Source organism: Arabidopsis thaliana, chromosome 4 (genome assembly GCF_000001735.4).
Source record: "Arabidopsis thaliana chromosome 4, partial sequence".
Taxonomy (NCBI): domain Eukaryota; kingdom Viridiplantae; phylum Streptophyta; class Magnoliopsida; order Brassicales; family Brassicaceae; genus Arabidopsis; species Arabidopsis thaliana.
The window spans coordinates 5,229,118-5,248,501 of record NC_003075.7 but is presented as its reverse complement, the minus strand read 5'-3'; the positions used below and the strand labels follow the sequence as shown (position 1 = coordinate 5,248,501).

General features: G+C 32.2%; 3 protein-coding genes across 6 annotated transcripts; all 3 read right to left on the bottom strand.

Annotated features, from left to right (window-relative positions):
• Positions 1–107: 107 nt before the first annotated feature.
• UMAMIT17 (nodulin MtN21 /EamA-like transporter family protein) lies at positions 108–3,637 on the bottom strand. Its single transcript, NM_116899.3, has 7 exons — positions 3,291–3,637; positions 3,114–3,176; positions 2,103–2,219; positions 1,746–1,995; positions 906–1,064; positions 670–821; positions 108–541 (listed from the first exon to the last, which is right to left on the bottom strand). The coding sequence occupies exons 1-7, from the start codon at positions 3,476–3,478 to the stop codon at positions 349–351; spliced, it is 1,122 nt and encodes a 373-aa protein (NP_192570.2). The 5' UTR covers positions 3,479–3,637; the 3' UTR covers positions 108–348.
• A 3,752-nt stretch (positions 3,638–7,389) lies between these two features.
• UMAMIT20 (nodulin MtN21 /EamA-like transporter family protein) lies at positions 7,390–9,729 on the bottom strand. 2 transcript variants are annotated; one of them, NM_116898.4, is made up of 7 exons: positions 9,221–9,729; positions 9,004–9,066; positions 8,751–8,867; positions 8,430–8,676; positions 8,173–8,331; positions 7,947–8,098; positions 7,390–7,863 (listed from the first exon to the last, which is right to left on the bottom strand). In NM_116898.4, the coding sequence occupies exons 1-7, from the start codon at positions 9,412–9,414 to the stop codon at positions 7,641–7,643; spliced, it is 1,155 nt and encodes a 384-aa protein (NP_192569.1). In that variant the 5' UTR covers positions 9,415–9,729; the 3' UTR covers positions 7,390–7,640. The 2 variants fall into 2 exon arrangements, with proteins under 2 accessions (NP_192569.1, NP_001319882.1); NM_001340581.1 differs by having other exon boundaries at positions 7,431–7,863; positions 7,947–8,331; positions 9,221–9,585.
• Positions 9,730–16,305: 6,576 nt separating this feature from the next.
• AT4G08280 (Thioredoxin superfamily protein) lies at positions 16,306–18,257 on the bottom strand. 3 transcript variants are annotated; one of them, NM_001340580.1, is made up of 4 exons: positions 17,942–18,257; positions 17,449–17,538; positions 17,258–17,380; positions 16,306–16,648 (listed from the first exon to the last, which is right to left on the bottom strand). In NM_001340580.1, the coding sequence occupies exons 1-3, from the start codon at positions 18,179–18,181 to the stop codon at positions 17,306–17,308; spliced, it is 405 nt and encodes a 134-aa protein (NP_001329894.1). In that variant the 5' UTR covers positions 18,182–18,257; the 3' UTR covers positions 16,306–16,648; positions 17,258–17,305. The 3 variants fall into 3 exon arrangements, with proteins under 3 accessions (NP_001329894.1, NP_567336.1, NP_001329893.1); NM_116897.3 differs by having other exon boundaries at positions 17,942–18,180; NM_001340579.1 differs by having other exon boundaries at positions 16,306–17,380.
• Positions 18,258–19,384: the final 1,127 nt, after the last annotated feature.

Genomic DNA, 19,384 nt, shown 5'->3' with positions numbered 1-19,384 from the left:
GGCGTCTAACGATCGACATTTATTTCAAATTAAACTAGTTATATGTTATACGTTTTGGTCTATTATGTTTTCAAAATTTATCGGCTTAATGTTGCAATATTTATTGTAAAACCGTCTTTTTTGGTGCATATATTGTAAATTCAAACAAAAACAAAAATTACCAAATTGAAATTTCTTCAACTTCCGTGATATTCGACAATTACAGAAAATATACAACATTCGTTATATAGTTGAATCAACACAGATAACTTGAAAATGTAAACAGCATAAAACAAACAAGAAAGACAAACAAATTTCCTTTCTTGGAAATTTGGTCTTCAAAAATTTCTCTTAATTGCTTTATTGGGGTTACACTTGGGTATTGTTAGTCACACCTTCGTTTACTTCACTGGTAATACCACCACCCTCCACTTTTGTCGATGTGTTGGTGATCGGCAGCTCCTGCATTCCTATTTTCTCTTCCACCGATATCACTTCGTCCTTAGCTTTCCCCCACACAACGCTATATAGCCCGAAGACGATAAAAATCGCCCCGATTATACTGCAATATACAAAATTAAACAACTAATTAGTTACCTAATGAATGCAATATAGTTGTTTGTACTATTGATCATAGCCGTGTAAGTTGTATATGATTAGAATATCATTAATTCTATAATGTATATTTACCTTCCAAGGTGAATCTTTTCAGCCAAAACTAACACGCCGAGGAAAGCAGTGATGATCATGCACATAGGACTAAACGATGTCGTAAAAACCGGACCTCGTTCCCTAATCACAATGCTTTGTATGTAATACGCCATACCCGAACAAACCACTCCCTGATATTAAGTACTTAACACTTGTGAGTTATGACCATGATTATAAAAAGATTGGTTTAGTAGTAAACGGTCAAAAGTACTTACGGAGTAAACAGCCGCAAGTGTGCCCGAGTCCATACCGACTTTCCATGCGCTTACGTCGCGCACCATTATGAGCGAAGCGATGGTGTTTAAGACCGTTCCCATGGCACAAATCCACATCACTAGCGAAAGCTCAGCCGGATATTTTTTCAACGTGAACGACTGAAAATATTTCAATCTTAGTACCATGTAAAATCTTATCTTAAAGCATAGACTAATTTGTAAATTATATATGTTTTTTTTCTATTGCCACTTTGTAGTCAAAATTAGGCATGGGCGTTCGGGTATTCGGTTCGGGTTCGGATCGGGTTTTTCGGATTTAGAAATCTAAGATCCGTTCGGGTATTTTAAGACTTCGGGTTCGGTTCGGATTCGGATCGGGTTTTTCGGGTTCGGATTCGGGTAAACCCGGAGTATCCAAAACTCAAAATTTTCTATTGTAAATGTTTTATGTATATATATTTTAGAATCCAAATATTTTAGACATTTAAGTTGTTGTAAATGTGATTATTACTAATGAATTATTTTCTATGTATATATATTTCGGATATGTTCGGGTACTTGATCGAGTATTTAGGTTCGGATCGGGTTCGGGTTTTGAAGTTTAGGATCCGTTCGGGTATTTTAAAGTTTTGGGTTCGAATTCAGATCGGGTTTTTCGGGTCGGGTTCGGTTTGGTTCTTCGGGTTTGGCTATTTTGCCTAGGCCTAGTCAAAATGGAGATTTGGTACCACTCTTTGTTATGTTATAGTGATCAGAATAACTATAATAGTATGGTATAACACATTTACTAATTAATGTAAACACACCAATTTGGAATATAAGTAACTAATGTTTGCTTACTTGTAGAATGAAGAAACCTGCCCAAGTGGTGATACTACCCATAACCGCTAGAGTTCCGGTAACCCAATTCTGATCAGTGGTCTCGGAGGAGGTGCCCGAGGAGCCGCCGTGTAAAGAGCTATGAGCAGTCTTAAAGAGCTCAATGGCTGGACCTTTGTACAACGTCATAACCATTGCTCCTCCCACAGTTATTGCTGTTCCAATCACTTTTGCAAGACTTCGTGTCTTCTTCAAATTTACAGTTTCTATCCTAATAAAATTTAAGCAATTTTTGAATTAATAACTATAAAATTATGACGTAAAAAATATAGAGAATGATTAATATGATTGGTCTTTGGTAATTAGAAGCAAACTTACCTGAAAATGACAGCCATTATGAAGGTAATGGCGGGAAGTGCATTAACAAAGGCAGAACTATACGTTGCTGACGTGGCTTTCATTCCTATGTAGTACAAGTTCTGGTCCAAAAGTGGTCTGAATAGACAAACAACCAACATTTACAAATTTATTAATCATATGCTTTAATGTTGCATCATCTTCTGCTTAACCAATCATATTCTTTCTTTTTTTTTCGTTATCATTCTCTTCAAGTTAAATTAAAAGATAAAGGAAAACAAAGCTATGAGAAGACGGCAATGGGTGATGATCTAATCAAGAATATTCACGACTAGAATCTTTTTTTATTTTTGCCAAACGACTAGAATCTTTTCGTATAGATTCTTCGTATATAATATTCTTTTATATGGTATATTTTACCTTTATATGATTTAAGGATTCATCGATATGAAAAGATTTGTTAAAATTATTGAATTAATTCTTATATCGAAATAGTTTATTACTCTGGTTTGGTTCCCGCTAATGAAGCTCTACACATTAAATCTTTATTTTGATCCTTGTTTGTTTGTATCTAAGAAATTCTTAACGCAAACGCTGCATCTGATGTAATACAGTTTTTTCGAATAAATTTTAAATTTTTTATTAAAAAAAAAATAGTTTATTATTAATCGATTTCTAAAAACTTTCAATTTTTATATTGGTGAAATTTGTACTTTTGTGTGATTATTTTTGGTTATTTCATAAATTAAAAAGAAATCGTTAATTATCTCTAATCATTTCATAAATTTACGACACATTTTATCAGGGAAAATGTATCAAAGTCTCATTTTGTTTCATTCATCTTAGGTCCTCAAAACCCTCAAATATTTGGAATGCAAAATAAGAATTATTCTTTATAAAATAGAAAACCCCCAACATCGTATAAATTTATATCTATATATATATACACGTATATTTATGTGTGTGTGTATGTGTGTTTGCATATATATATGGACATGAAAAGGGGATAAGATATATGTATGAGGAGCTTACTCTAGGAATCCAAGGGCAAGAATCCTAAGGAACAATGGCCATGTCATCTTAGGCCTTATTTTCCTGAAAAAGTATGCGATGAATTAATACAGAGACACTTACATTTATAAATAGCTACCATGGCTCTAGATATAAGAACCAACACAAGCATGCATACACATCATTTAACATACATACCTCTCGAGAATGAGAGCAAAAGGAGCTATGACAATTGTGGCGACGACATGTCGGTAAGTAGCAAGGATCCAATGGTTCATGCCATGCTTGAAGGAGACCATAGTAATGATGTACATGCCTGCATATCCAAATTGGAGTGATATGATTGCTATTATTGGCTTCAATTTATCCATCTTTCCTCCTTTCATTTTCTTCCTCGATTTGAGAGGTATGTACCACTTATATGATTCTATATAGATTCTCTATATATTGTTTTGTTTCTCTCTCTAGATATATATGAGATGTTTCGTGAACGACTAAGAGTTACTTGTTTGAGCATACAAAACCAAATGGCAAATGGTCCTTCTTATAGTCATCAAAAGTTAGATTTATAAAAGGAAAAATAGCATTATTTTGTTCGCTCAATAATACGTCTACGTATCTTCTCGAATATTATAATGGAAAGATACGAGTAACAAAACAAAAAAAAAAAGCATATATATGTGTATGGAAAATTTTGCTTAATGGAATATAATAATTTTAAGAGTGTGTGCACGAAATGGCTTTATGTTTGTCATTTATTTGTAGAAACAATGATAAAATTTGGATCATTTATTGTTCTTGTTTTCTTTATTTAACTGATGACAATTTATTTTACACATTACGGCCAAAAAACGAAAAACATTTTGTACAATTCAACTCTCGCTCTCTTTCTTCCAATACATATATCTTATGCAGTGAGTGAAGACTTTTCCCAAAAGAAAAAAAAAATGCAATGAGTGAAGTTAACTCTCCCCTAATATTTATTAATAAAATTTTCCAAAGCCCAATGTTAGAAAAAAACATTTATCATTCACAACTAAGCGAATCACTTAATGCAACGTGTATCTTATTCGATTGTTTTTGCTAAATTGTAAATATTTCATAGATAATAAAAAAAGTTTAGGTTACAAACATAGAATTTGAAACCTACGCAAAACTTATATAAATCTTAACACCACGTGTATTTTAGGTTAGGGAAATCTTAATCACTTAGCAATTTGTAACTTAGTTCAGGTGAATTGTGTACACTAAACATTTTATTTAACTTTTAAGGTCCTTTACACCGATTGTATATTTATTTGGGTCGAACAATAAAAAGGTCAAAAAAACTCGATGGTTAATGCCACCTTTAGTTTGCAACGTAAATCTGATATATATAGAAGAGACTTGCTGATGACTGGTCTTATAAATCTAGTTTGCCTAGCCCTTGAACATGAACAAGGCCATGTAACTTGTCTATAATTACCTTTTGGGTTTAGAAATACCTTAGAGGTTAACTCAAAATCATATTAGTTATGTCTTACTCTTCATGCCTTACTTTTTTCTCTTTGGTCAAGTTCAGTTTCATTTGTAATCGAAATGTGTCTCCTACACTCATGTTCATTTCTTGAATTTTTATATATTTGTTATTTTTTTTAGATTCTAGAGAAATAACAACGTAGTTATTTTTTTTTTCTTGAGTCACGTAAATTAAAAAAAAGTTGAGAAAATAGGTAAACAACAATCATGAAGAAAAAATTAAGAAAATGGAAATAAGACAAAATCAATATTTCATAATTCCAAATTGTTATGAAAATCTTAATCAAAAATTTAAACTCGAATCTCCACTTAATTATTTGGACAATCCCATATAAAAAAATATATATGTTACGGAAAAAGAATTAGTCCCGTAACAAAGAATAAGTTTTGTCCTCTATCGTAAAAAATAATTACGAAAAATAATTAGTCCCGTAACAAAAAATAATTAGTCCCATAACGAAAATTATTTAACCGTTTTTAGAAATAGATCCACTATTATATTATGTTTGCATTGCTATTTTTAACTTTACATCTAACTTTTATCATTGGATACAAATATTATTTTCTTTTTATTAACCCTTTTTATTTGAACAACTAAGATCAGATACCCTTATCCATTAGTGATGAAATACCAGACCTAATGATATGTTTCGAATCAGAATCCTCTTTCCTCAATATGCTGCTAGATTCAAGTGGTATGATTAAATTATGTTTAAATGATATGCATATTAGTAAAGAGAAAGAAAAAAAAAACAAATCTTTCGAATAACAAAAACCAAAGTACATAAAAGAAGAGAAATGGATAATTCAAGTGGACCTCTTGGCAATGAATAATGCATTATCTTGCATATTTAAATTTATTTATTCTAAGGGTATGTTTTGTTGGTTTCCTATTTATATCTTTTCATATTAAGAAGTTGGGGTTTTCCTCATTGATCACCAAAATGATGTCTTGTCTCAGTGCTCTAACGTGACGTAATTAATTCCACTTAATCTCCCACTAAACTTGATTGAAGAAACATAACTAAGGATTTTATTGGATGTCATAGAATAAAAATCTGCCTGCTTCAGTTATCCAGAGGAATTCGTTTAAGATATCTCTTCATGAAACACCTTTTTCTTTTTTTTGAATCTAGTGTTAAATTATATTTAAGAAAAAAATAAACGTTTATACATATACATGTAAACTTGTGTTAAAAAAAATTAAAGAACTCTAAAGTGTTCTTCTTGATCCAAACCACATTTGAATTCCCTTTTCATACTTCTCTTGACCTTCTCTTCACATTGTACTCAACCGGTTCCTAATGTTTTTGTCGATTAACTTGATCAGTCTCTCTGTGGGCGACGATTCCTCGCCATGTCTTCTATCGTTCCTTTCCCTCCATATCGAGTGAATCGAGTTCTGCAAAACATATCCAAGGATGAAGCTCTTCGTGGTGTTGAAGTCTTTTCTTGCAAGCATCAGCATTATATCTTGCCATTTTTCTGAGTATTTGTCCCGTAGCAGCCCACGTACAAGGCCATTCCAAACTTTCCTCGAGTAATCACATTGAAAGAATTCATGAAGCACCTTTGATTCATAATTCAAGACTCTAACTTCTTTTCATCAATACATCCATTATAGTTCTTAGCATTAACCAAACAAAAATTTAAGAAGGCTAGAACTGTTAAAACTCAAAAGAAAAATAGTTATTACATAGTTAAGTTAGGATACTGAATTGCTAAAACCCACCTCAAAGCTAGAACCACAATTATGATTAGTGAACTCATCGAGTATCAGTATACCACTATGGTTAGTGAAGCAAGTACGAAGACACTCCAAACTCACTTTAAGCGGAAGTGTACCTCAAACAAGAATAAATACTTTGCTTGGCTTTTTGGGATGTGTGACCACGTATCATGAACATTAACCATGATCAGATAATCGGAAATCTCATGATGAAATTATTCATCTCGTAACGTTTAAGTGTAAGTGAACTAAAATGTAATGGAGCTAACTGGAGAGATCTTAATGCGAATGAAGCATACTCATTACATAAACGATCATAATGACGGAGATTCTAGCCATAGCAATTTTGATGCTCTTAGCTCGATCATCCATTGCTAGATCCAACATAATGATATTAATCCCACCGAGCATATAAATGAATTCCAAGGAAATATCAATGATTTACAGGACATGTTCTAGGTCGACCCCAAAAGAAAAGAAGTAATTTAGTAAAGTTATTGTTGTCTTTGGTTGAGTTTTGTAACTCACGATAGGGGTAACTCTAATCGAAAAAAAGGCATTTTTCAATCTGGACTATTTAAAAAGTGCGTTTTTCAACCTGAACAAACGATAAGTGATATATAATTTATACTTAAACACGTAAAAATTTAAAAAACCTACTTGAACTATTGATATAGTGCTTGGTTATAAATTCACGTTAACAAATGTTAGTCAACACTAATGATTGCTGACTCAGCTGACACATATGTATTGACGTAGCTTATTCTTCAACTACAATGATGTGTTTTTGCTATTTTGAAATCAATTTTAAAAAAAAAAACCTGTAAAAATAGTGATTCGAACCGGAAACCCGTTTCCCCAACTCGGATTCCCATCCCAGGATCGTATCCTATCATATACACATGCGTTTGGCCATCCATAAACGTCTTAAGTGGCATGAAGATCTCGATTTCTAATGACCTTGGAAATTACTTTGGGTTTCAGCTTTGAGATTACTGGTTTTAGCAAATAGCATATTTCTATGGAGACTCTAAAATACGAAACTTGGGAGAAGTAATAATAATAATGACCGCAGATTTTTGGGATCTATTGTTCATTATAATTTTTGAGTTAGACATCTCACACAACTAGTCACGAAGCTTTGTTTTTGTGTGATTTGGACCTGACCAACTACAACTTATGTAACTATCAAAACATAAAAATAATTTCATGTATTTCATACCAAATGCATACAAATACATATGTATTTATTTTAGTCGAATACAAATATGTATTTATAACTCGAGAAATGCTTTCTTCACTTATATTCCAGATGTGTTACTATGCGCACCACCAGGAATGGTCACATTGCTGTTGTCGCTTATAGAAGAAACCAATTTGTTGTCATCCTCACTTTTAGTTGTGATAGGCAATTCTTGGAGGCTATTCTTTTCAAGGATATCTAATCCGGATACTTCATAGTCTTTTCCTTTTCCCCAAACAACCATATACAAACCCGCGGCGATCACTGCCCCTCCTATTACACTGAAACATAACCAAAATATAAGGATCAAGAATAAGTATTTTGATGGTTACTAATGTAATGTGTCTACATTTATGTAACGTACCATCCGAAATGGATTTGTTCATGAAGAATAAAAGAGGCAATGAGAGCTACAAGAATCATGCAGAGAGGGTTAAAGGCAGTAACAAAAACTGGCCCTCTCGTCTTCATAACCATCCCTTGAACATAGTACGTTATCCCCGAGCTAACTATTCCCTTCATTAAATCAAATTTGTTGATATTTGTCTCAATTGATTGATTATGGTTAAAACTAATATATATAATCTTACTGTATAAAGAGGTGCAAAAAGCCTTGCATCCCAACCAACCGCCCATCCGCTAGGGTGTCTCTCCACCACAAGCGCTACCGCGAAGCTTTGGACAGCCCCGGCTAGGCATATTAAGGCTGATAATGAAAGATCGGCAGGGTACGTCTTTATTGTTATCGACTGAATCAACCAATTAACAAAAATTTCGAAGTTTATATTACTTGGTTTGTGGATTGATAAGTATATATTACGTATGATCAAAAAAGTAAGGAGCGTACCTGTAAAACATAAAAACCAGACCAAGCAACACAACCGAGGAGAATCAACAAGGTTCCAACAACCCAATTGTTATGGTCTTGTGAATTATTTGTATGTCCGTTTTGTTGATCCATATTCGGGTTAGACCACGGTAAAGGAATAAGCGGACCTTTGTACAATGTCATTACTAGTGCCCCTCCAAGACCCACCAATGTCCCAATGATCTTTGCTTTGCTTCGTACCTCCGCTATGTTAACTTTCTCCATTCTATTCACATATCACCCGTTTATTACAATCAATTCGGTTTTAAAGATGTGTTCAAAGTTTAAACCATAGATTACCTTAAAATCCAAGCTATTATAAATGTGACAGAAGGAAGAATGTTCATGATCGCAGATGTATATGTTGCTGATGTCATGTTCATCCCCAAGTAACCAAAACCCTGATCCAAGACTGGCCTACACACAAGCCGGGACAAAAACATATATGTATTAAGGTACTTGCAACTTTATGAAATATCATTGTTTTTTTTCCCCAAAACATAATGTTTATTGTTTTGACTTAAGAATGTGAAATGGAAAGCTTAGTCCTTACTCTAAGAAACCAAGTGCCATTATTTTCCACAAAACCGATAGTGTCATCTTCGGCCTCACTTTCCTACAAAACCAAAACCAAAATAATCCGATTTTATGTTTTAGTAACAGGAAGAAACATATTAGACCACAACATGCTAATTAAGAAACAATGAAATGTATAGTAGTACTGTGTCTAAAAGAAGAACATTATAAATATTGTTTAAACATAGACTGACCTTTCAAAGATGAGTGCAAAAGGTGCAAGGACAAGAGCAGCCACAAGATTACGATACACAATTACGACGTAACGGTTCTGGCCTTGGTTAAGAGTGGCCATAATAACAATATATGTTCCTGCTGCTCCAAATTGCAAAAAGATCATTAACAAATAAGGCCTTAACTTATGCATAGTTGCACTAACACCCTCCATGGTTATTGAAATTTTGTGTTTATTTTTTTTTTCTGTCAAGGTTATTGAAAGAGTATGGATGAACAAGTCTTCTTATATAAAAACATCAAAAAGGTGATATAGAGTTTTGGATAAACATGAGAACTAGTTTTTTCCCTCGATCGAGAGTCATGTAGAGTAGCAAAAGGAAAAACAAAAACTATAAAGTATATACATGTATATGAAATATAATTATTTATTAGGACACGACCAATGAGATACGTTTGTTCAATAAAGAAAGATGATAATTGCTGTTTTGGATTGGTATGGGTTCGTTCATGGAATTGAAAAGCAAACAATATCATATAATGGCTCTGATGATTTCTTTTGCTAACACTATTATCCTGTTGCACACGTCATAGGCTCTCTTTTTTTTTTTGTTCTTGCCCAACTTGAAAAACACGTAAACCTAAAATCTACACGTCTATTGTTAGCTACGTACGTGTATGTTTGGTTTAAGTGTCACGAAGAGTCCGAACGTTTTATGTTAAATGTTCATCAGAAAGCACGTGGAAAAGACTTCGGATTTCCAGTATAACCGCTGTTAGTTATTCATGCTTGTCTTTTTCTTTGTAGGAAATGTAAAGAATTAATAAACAAAAAAAAAACAAAGCAGAGAATTAGCAAACCCTTTTACAAAAAGGAAAGAAGAAAACAGAGAATATGTATGTGTGAGATTGGGCGTGTTAAAGCAGCCTAAGCTTTTCCATTTTCAAAAAAGGTTTTTGTTGAGGCTGATTCGTTCTATTTAAAATATTTTTTTTTTGTTTTATATTTTTTCGGTATTATAAATTGTAAATTATGAGAATTGTTATATACACGATTGTATAACGGACGATTTCTTTCGACTCTTAATAGATCCAGGACAAAAGTCACTTCTTTCTCCAAATCTTTTTTCTTTTTTAATCTCCATGCTTTTGATAGACACTTTCAATGATCTATGACCTAACGACGTTCTATCTGCGTAGAATTCTGACGAACGGTTATAATTGAATATCGTTGGAGATCTCCTACACACTTGTCTCTATTAATCTGCAAATTTTTAAATAAACATAATATCTTGACCTCGAAACTCTAACCTCTTAATGTATATAAATATTAATGAACTCTTAGATAACCAATATACCAAAGGGTTTCCCCATTTTATTCTTTGTTAAACCGTAATTATTTGGATATCACGCCAATAATATTGTCTAGTCCTTTTAAGTTGTTCCATTTAATATTGCCAAGTAAGATTATTAAAGAATTCTTTTACGTCATTCCATAAAAAAAAAACTGCGATTCTAACATCAGTCCTAACTCTTAATCCGTTCTAGTTAAAAAAAATTACACTAAACTTTTTATTGTTTTAGAATTATTACAAATTAAATTTTATTCAACTAAAACTCAAAACATAGCATAATCTTAATTAGTATCATACACGTCAAAATACAAATTAAACCATAGATAGAAACTAAAGAATTGTCTTATATAAAAAAAAAAGGCGAAGAGGTAGTTCAATTCTTTACAAAAACTATGATTACATTTGCCCTAAATGAGATGCAGTCTATGATAATATGGCGATAATATATGGAGGCAAATACGCTACAGACTATATTATTAGGGATAAAAATGCATATAGTTTCTTTATAAGATGCCAAGAAACTAGTATTTAGTTGAGGAATTAAGGTTTATCTAAACTATTTATAAATATAAAACGTACGGGATGGATTCAAAAATCCCTTATTAATTTTTTTTCTTGACGTTCAAAACGTGAAAACAGGATGAAAAAGCCACATACCATTTATGCCCATCGCTTATCTGTTGGTTTCTTACTGAAGCAATAAGTCTGTTGCTAATTAAGTCCAAAAGTTGTCGGCTACTTGTGACAATCACTAATTTAGTCGGTAATATAGGAAGCATAATGCAAACGTGCCATGTCTTATATTAGTGTGGGTTTTCAAACTTGTATTGAGTTTTTCAGTTTTTATGATGTTTGCTGAGTAATACCCAAATTCTATGTGAATCAGCTTCCTGCTTTACTTAATTAGGTATTAATATATATATATATATATATCTGCTAATGCTAATAGTAGGAGCTAGCACAAAATTACTGCTAATCCCGAGATCTATCCCTTGAAAGTTATGGGTCCGAATGGTGACTACGTTTTGCGGTGCGGAAGAAGTTCGGTGCGGTTTAAATAGTAACAAAAATACATAAATACATATGTATATGTAGAGATTTTGATATTGTTACAGCACTGTTACGATGCAGTTTTGAGTGCGGTCTATGTTACCATTCATAGCCTATATATATATATACTTGCCGTATGTAAGGATTTCTCTCCTTCATCATACACAATTTGTTTTTCCTTCATCATACTTGATGCTAGGGTTAGCCTGACAAAGGAACAAATATATTTTAGAAAACATGGAAGTCTGTTAAGGAAAGTATTCTTGAACTGTGTTTAGAGAGTATCTCTGCAAACTGGACTGTGACCCAAACCTGAGTTGTAATAGGATTAACAAATAAAACTTTGATCTTATTGCTGGTTAAGTTAATAGGAATATAAACCACCACTTTGAAATCATATAGAATTGTCCACCCATTTGATAGATCCTTAGGCTTTAGTAATTTGATAGCTCGTATTAAACATATTTACTTTTGTGTTTATCATTGATCTAGGAAAGGAACTAACATTTTCCAAAAGAAAAATTATTTAAGTAACAAAAGTTAGAGTTCTTATCACAAATCATTGTAAGTAAAAACCAGAGTTGTGATTTATGTAAACTTAACCCTCAACATGAAAGTACTAATGATCATGATGCCAATAAACACATATTTGAGGATAAACAAAAGATCAAATTTGAAACATGTTTTTTTTTTTCTTCTTTTGGTTTAAACATGTTAATCTTAGTGTGGAATCAGATTACGACTAACTTATTTCCTTGATACTATTTCATTGAGACATATTCATTGATGCCTCATCGAATCTCCATTATATTTATTATGCAATCCTAGATACAATGGTCAATTCCTCTCCTCCACTCTTCTTCTTTGCGTTTTTGTAGATTGGGATTGATTTTGAAGTTTTTTTCAATTTTCAATTTGTTTTAGTTAATTTTGGGTTGTGAAAGGGGTACTTTACATCTTTTGGAATTTGGAGCCAAAGAAAAAAGAAGAAGTTATGAGTATATGAATGAAAATTGAAAGTGAAGAATGACTTAGTATTCAATTATAAGGAAAAAGTTGGGTACCTACTTGCATGAATCACAAATATTTGAATTTTGAAAGAGTGGAGTTCCATGTGTTTGATCCCATCTCCTCATTTGCTTCTCTTTCTTAACCACGTATGAATACTACTTCTTGATGCTCACCACCATTAACCCATAATTTTCATATATCTCCTTTTATATTATTTCACTTTTTTTTTTTTTTTTTTTTGTTTCTTATAGTTTTAAGTATCTCTCAGCTAATGATAATTATGATATGGGCTTCATATATTAGATACTTTATCAGTACTACTCTTTCATACGAAAAAGCACTCTGACATGCAATTGGATTGGTTTACATGGATTAGTGTTGTATTTGTAATTAGACAAGTAATCTAGTATTATGTTATATTATTATCTACCATTTCTTGGTCGGATTAATGGGCTATTATCATGTTATTGTACCTTCATCTTTTTTTCAGAATTATGTATTTATAGAGGGAGTGGATGACAAGTATTTATTATATATCATACAAACTTTAAAGACAAAAATCCCAAGCATTTGTGGTCCAGTCGTACGAGAAGATTTCGGGAAGGGTGAAACTTCCAGACCTGAGTTTGATCTTCCCTGAAAACAAAAATCACATTTGTTTGGGAAGTCTGTCAGTTGGGTTTTTGCCCAATTGGTTTACCTGGTAATCAGAAAGGAAGGCGACCTGACTACCCCTGGCATTAGTCGGAAAGCATTCTAAACTCGGGACAGACAATGTGGTAGTCCTTCGGGGATAAGTTCACTCTGAAGTATTTCAGTACGTTTCTACCGAAGCTGACCGGATCAGCCGATAGGGAAAAAAAAAACTTTAAAAACAAATAATGTAGACGTTATATATGGATGGAAACTTCAAGAAATCTAAAAAATGAAAATTGAAAAGGAGAAAATAGGAGTCGCACAAATAACATATCTAAAGAAATAAATGTATCTAAGTTTTTTGAAATCTTTGAATAATATTCGAAATATGTGGAGAGAGATAGTCATGCAAAGACATAAAGAAATGGGCACTTCAAAGTGTTCTTCGTAGTTGCTGCATATTAAGCATGCATTATATGGACATCCTTATCAACAATACTTTTCTTTTAACATGAAAAAGTTTCCATTCTGTTTTTACGTATAACTAGTAGAGTACTACACCACTAGAGGTTTTTTATATATTCACATATTTAAATGTTTTTGGTGTTATTGAGTTTTTCAGTAGTCATATTTCATATTATATTTAGAAGAATGTAGTTATTATTAATCTTAATTTATTTTGTTTTAACGATATTTTAAAAATGAAAAGAGTTTATTAGCGTGAATATGGGTGTTAAATGATGTGATTAACAATTTACATGGAATATAAAGAAAAGAAATACCCTAAAATACTACACTATAATTTTATTTTATTTTCAAAAGTATCATCAGTAGTTTTTTTTTCCAATAATACCACTTTTTGTATAAAATATTCTTTTAACCAAAATTTGTGACATATAAAATCAACAATATTATATTTGGGCTCTCTATATAGTTTAATATAGGGTTTATGTTTCCACCATTTAAAAGAGATTTTGATTAATTAATTTTATTATTGAATATGTGGTATTATTGGAAAAGTCTAGTGATGGTATTTTGGAACAAAAACTAAAAATATTATTTTAGGAACTTAATGTGTCATCTAGGATAATCAAAATCAGGGGTTAAATAGAAGTATAGAACTAGTTCTTCTATGTTGGTCTTATCTATTATATTATCAATGCATTAATATAACAATCTATTTTTACTATTTCCTTTTGCAATCAGTAATCTATAATCCATAGCCGAGATTTAGTGATCTAAGAGTATGGATCATTCAAACTACAATATACATAACAAGCTCACCGCAGATTATTCAAGATACAACATACTGAAACTTCGTAAGCTTAAATCGATAATTTGTAATAACTTGGAACTTAGATATGGAATTTTGAATCATGCATATATAGAACTTCTGATACTAAAAGAAGGCAAGTGTAAAGTATATTGCATGGAAACGGAAATGTGAAAATTATTTTCTTTTTAGTTAGAAAATAGCTATGTATATAAATACTATTGAAACGCCAAACATCAAAACTATATTTAGAAAAGAAAAAAAATATTTAATACCAAATTAATTAGGTTTTTAAAGTTACTAAAGTAATGCAAAATAAAATAGGGGGAAAATGTCAAAAATGCTTTAACTTTCAAATTTGAGACGAAAAAACTTGAACTTTCCAAAATGTCATATAAATCACAAAGTTTAGTTTGACTTTAATTTTTCCCAATAAAAAGTGAGTTTCTATCGCGTTTCAAATAAAGATTTCTAGAAATCGCATTTTAGTGGTGTCTATATTTAGTGTATGTTTCTAAGACATTCTGTTTTCGAAACGAAAAACAAACCTTAGAGACTTCCATGCAGTCTAACCTCATCGGCTATGAAGGAAATTAAGGCGTAAAGACAACTTTATAGAAATAACTATAAGCCACAATTTGTACAATCATATTTTTTTTTGGCTGTTTGTATAGTGATATTGGCGTTCTTGCAAGCATTCAACAAGGTCAAAAGATACAATTAGAAGCACGTATAATAATTGGAAGAGGTCTTGCAAAACATCAGAATTCGATATATCAAAGTAGAGAGACAGAAAAAGCTTAATTTAAAAATCCAAAAAATGAATCACATAATTAGTGGCACACTTAAAAGAAAGAATATCATATATATAAAAAGCATGACTAAAGAATTCTATATCAGTAACAAAAGATGGCCAACTTTATCCTCATCAATAGGAGGAAATAAAGATGATTTGAACTCTTGGTCAAAGGTAAAAAAAAAAGAACTTGGCTAAATATGTTTATCCTGCTTATTGCAAAGAACTTCATTTGCTTTCTTATCTTACCAAACCATTGCTCACTTCACAATGCACTATGGTGCAAGGTAACCAATAGTCTCAAAAGTTCGAATTCGATACGAGTTAGGAACCCACATCGATAACTTATTAGGTTATACATAAGAGATATAAATCAATCCACTCTAAACGTGTAATCAGGTTAATCTGTCCATCACCAATGACGAAAGAGAAACAGATTATGCGAAAATGCATATTATTTGTACCAACTAAGAGGTACACGAAGGTATGCTCAAAAAGCTAGCTAATTGCTTTATCACCCACCCTATAAAGAATGATAAGAAAAAAAAAAGAGAATGAATCATTCAAGATACGACACTATCATCAAACTTTTGGTTCAACTAAGCAGAAAGATTTTTTGTTTCTAGCGAATATTAGAACATGATGAGAGTATTTGATCAAGACTGATTCTTTCCACTAAACTATAATCCTATGGCTCTCACAACTCAATAATATAGCTAAAAGATCCAACCACTGATTGATCGATAAAGAATTTATATAATATGTAAAAGACTTATCAGGTAGATACATTTACAAGGACGGTGACAAGTGAAGAAAATATGTCGTCGATGCAGGGACCATTTTAAGGCAGGACCTTCAATAGTTTCACTAATCAAAAATGAACCATCTTGTTTTGTCTGATATAGTAATAAGTTATCATAGTATGAATGTAGTAATGTTAAGAAGAGCAAATGACTTTAATCATATAAGCATAAGAGATCTAAATGATTGTGCAACTAGGAAATATTTTAAACCAAGATAATGAGTGCTTACATGAGCAAACTTGCTTTCAGTTTGAGATAGAGAAATAGATTGCTGAGTTGCGAGGTGTTACCGACAAGTTACATCGTAATATGCACAAATCGATAGTACGAATGTAGTAATGTATATGTTGAAAAGAGCGATAAAGGATCCGAGTGATCGACAATAATGATTGCACGACTAGGAAATATTTTAGTCCGAGATAATGAGTGCTTACATGAGCAAACTTAGAGAAATAGAATTCTGAGTTGTAACTTGTAAGGTGTTACCAACAAGTTGAATCGCAGCACCTCTATCGGGAATGACACTGCGTAAAATGTCATGGTCAGTCATGAAAGTTATGGAAAGAATAATGAAGTGTTGCTTGCACCAATCGTAATCTATACTAAGAGTAGATAACGCTTAAAGATATACAAATCAAATTCGTTAATGAAGAACTTGCAGTTACGTGAAAGTAATAGAGATGTCCTCAAATGATTTCAAACTAAGAATGATTAACCTAATAATGTAAGAAAAACATCTCATAATCAAATTGCCGCAACCACAACTTTCATAATCTAAAGAAAGTTCATCAAATCTTTTTCTTCTTCTAGACATAAAGAAACTGAGCAAGTTACGTGGCTAGTAGACGTCATAGTATTGGCAACAATCAGAACCAAAAGCTTACAATGACAATACAGAGAAAAGGAAAAAACGCAAATACGGCGACATTTCTATCAAATCACTCAAGTTAATGGATTAGTCAAAGAAGCAAAATGCAGCAATAGCTTTCTTAAGGGTATAGAACTAGATAAAGTATAGTCAGAAGCAAATCAGCATCGCCGTTTATAAAGCAACTATATTTCCACTGACTTGTAAAGGAAAAAGAAACGAAAGTATGAAGCAAAAACACGGTTCTTGCAGATGAGAGTACAACCTTACAAACGCTTTTGTCTCTTTTTTTCGTTGTCGTGCACGTAATTGATCAACTAAAGGCAGCAAGTAGCTTCTTCTGAATGAGTTCTGCACTTAAACGTGGAGATAACCTCGGTAAAACTTCCTGCCATAAAGAGTAGTAATTAGATATGAATCTTGAAAGGTTTTGCTTGAGTTTAGAACAACACAAACCTCTTTCCCATCAGAATTCTCTTTAGCCAACACTGGTATCTCATACTGATACGCTCGTTCCCACTCGGGATTCGTAGTTATATCTCTTACCTAACAATTCCCAATGAACATTGACAATGAGTAGATTGGTCATGTCCGTTACAAGACAAGACAACGAAATCGTAATCAACAAGGCTCTAATACAATTTTAGGTTTCATAGTGATTTAAAATACCCGATCCAAACCTGACCCGAAATCTTAAAATACCCGAACAGGTCTTAGATTTCTAAATCCGAAATACCCGAACCCAAAAAACCCGACCCGAATACCCAAACGCCCAGGCCTAAACCTAACAATAACATAATCACAACAATGCCACAAAATTCAACTCCAATTTTGAGGGTTCATGTTCAATTGCATCTACTTAATCCAACCAAAATCCTCCATTCCAACAAGTCTCTAATACAATTTTAAAAAGCTTTGAATCATAATTATGAGATTAGATTAGTGAGACCTGAAGAGTAACGTCGTTGAGTGAATCAGGACCGGTGGAGAGAGTGAAGGCAGCGTGAAGCTTCTCTTTAAGACCATCGCAGAGGCAACAACCAGGTTTGGAGTATAGAACAAGCTTTCTCGTGTTTGGTTTCGAAGAAGACGATGATGATAAGCTACAGAACAATGGACGTCGTCTTGCAGCGAATACCAAAGTCGCTGATATCGCTGCTGCCATTTGTGTCTTTGTGTCTTCCACCATTTTTCTCGATTTTCCAAAATTTCTTGGTATTCTTAATGGGCTTTTGGGCCTTTATTCTTTATCAGATGATTTCGGCCCATATATTTTAATGTTCATAATAATTTATCATATGATTCAGCACTCTTAAAGGGCATCCCAGCTCTTATAAAAAGTAGGCCTGGGCTCAAGTATTTGTTACTCGGCAGTTATTCGCTACTCGGCTCGTATTCATCTTGAAAATTCAAATACTCGTCATAGGCAAGTCAAGTAACTTGTCGGTTTATTTTATTATTTGCAAATACTCAGTCATAAAAATGTTTGATACTTGCCTTGTTACTTGTCTCGATTTGATGCTTACCCCGTTACTTGTCTTGTTACTTGCCTTATTTTGATGCTTATCCTATTACTTGCTTTGTTACTCGTTATTTGTACATGTAACTTGTGGGATCACTAACAATTAGATCTGGATATAATTTTTTTCGTATTACTTACCTTGTTAATTGTTGAGCACTGTATACTTGTTACTAAAATACTAATGCTTAAATTATTATAATAGATTTATAATTTTGATTTGGTCTATAAAAGCTAAAAATTCAAAATTTCTTGTAACAAAACTCATTAACCTTAAATATTACTAGATCCTGACCCGCACATACGTGCGGGATTTCATATTTTTGGGATTTCATATTTTTAGTTCAATGTAGATTATTTTGTTATTTTGTGATATATATTATAGTATAATGTATTAGATATCTAAACTCGAATATACGTGCAAAATATATAAAAAAGTAATAGATTTTTAAAATATATATAATATTTTGTTATAAGTAAACTTTGTAATAGTATAGATATTATAAAGGTAAGAGTAACAACCAAAATTCAATTGTGTTCTTGTATAGTTATATTTTAAAATCTGGACTCACACTGGGAAATAACTCAAACTAAAACCAAATTTATATCCTATTTTACACCAGTAATCAAACTATTATAATGCTTTGATTAGTTTAGAAAATTAAAACGTATATTTGACGTATATTTCTTGGAACGGAAAACCCATAATGTGATGTATCTATCATAAATTCTTCGTCCCATAACCCGTCTGTATATGTGAAATAAAAATACTACCAGCGCCCATCACAAATAGAATTTGTGTCACAAAATACGTACATGCAGGGTTAATTTATTTTATATACTGCTCATAACCCAAACTCATACCAGTTGGAT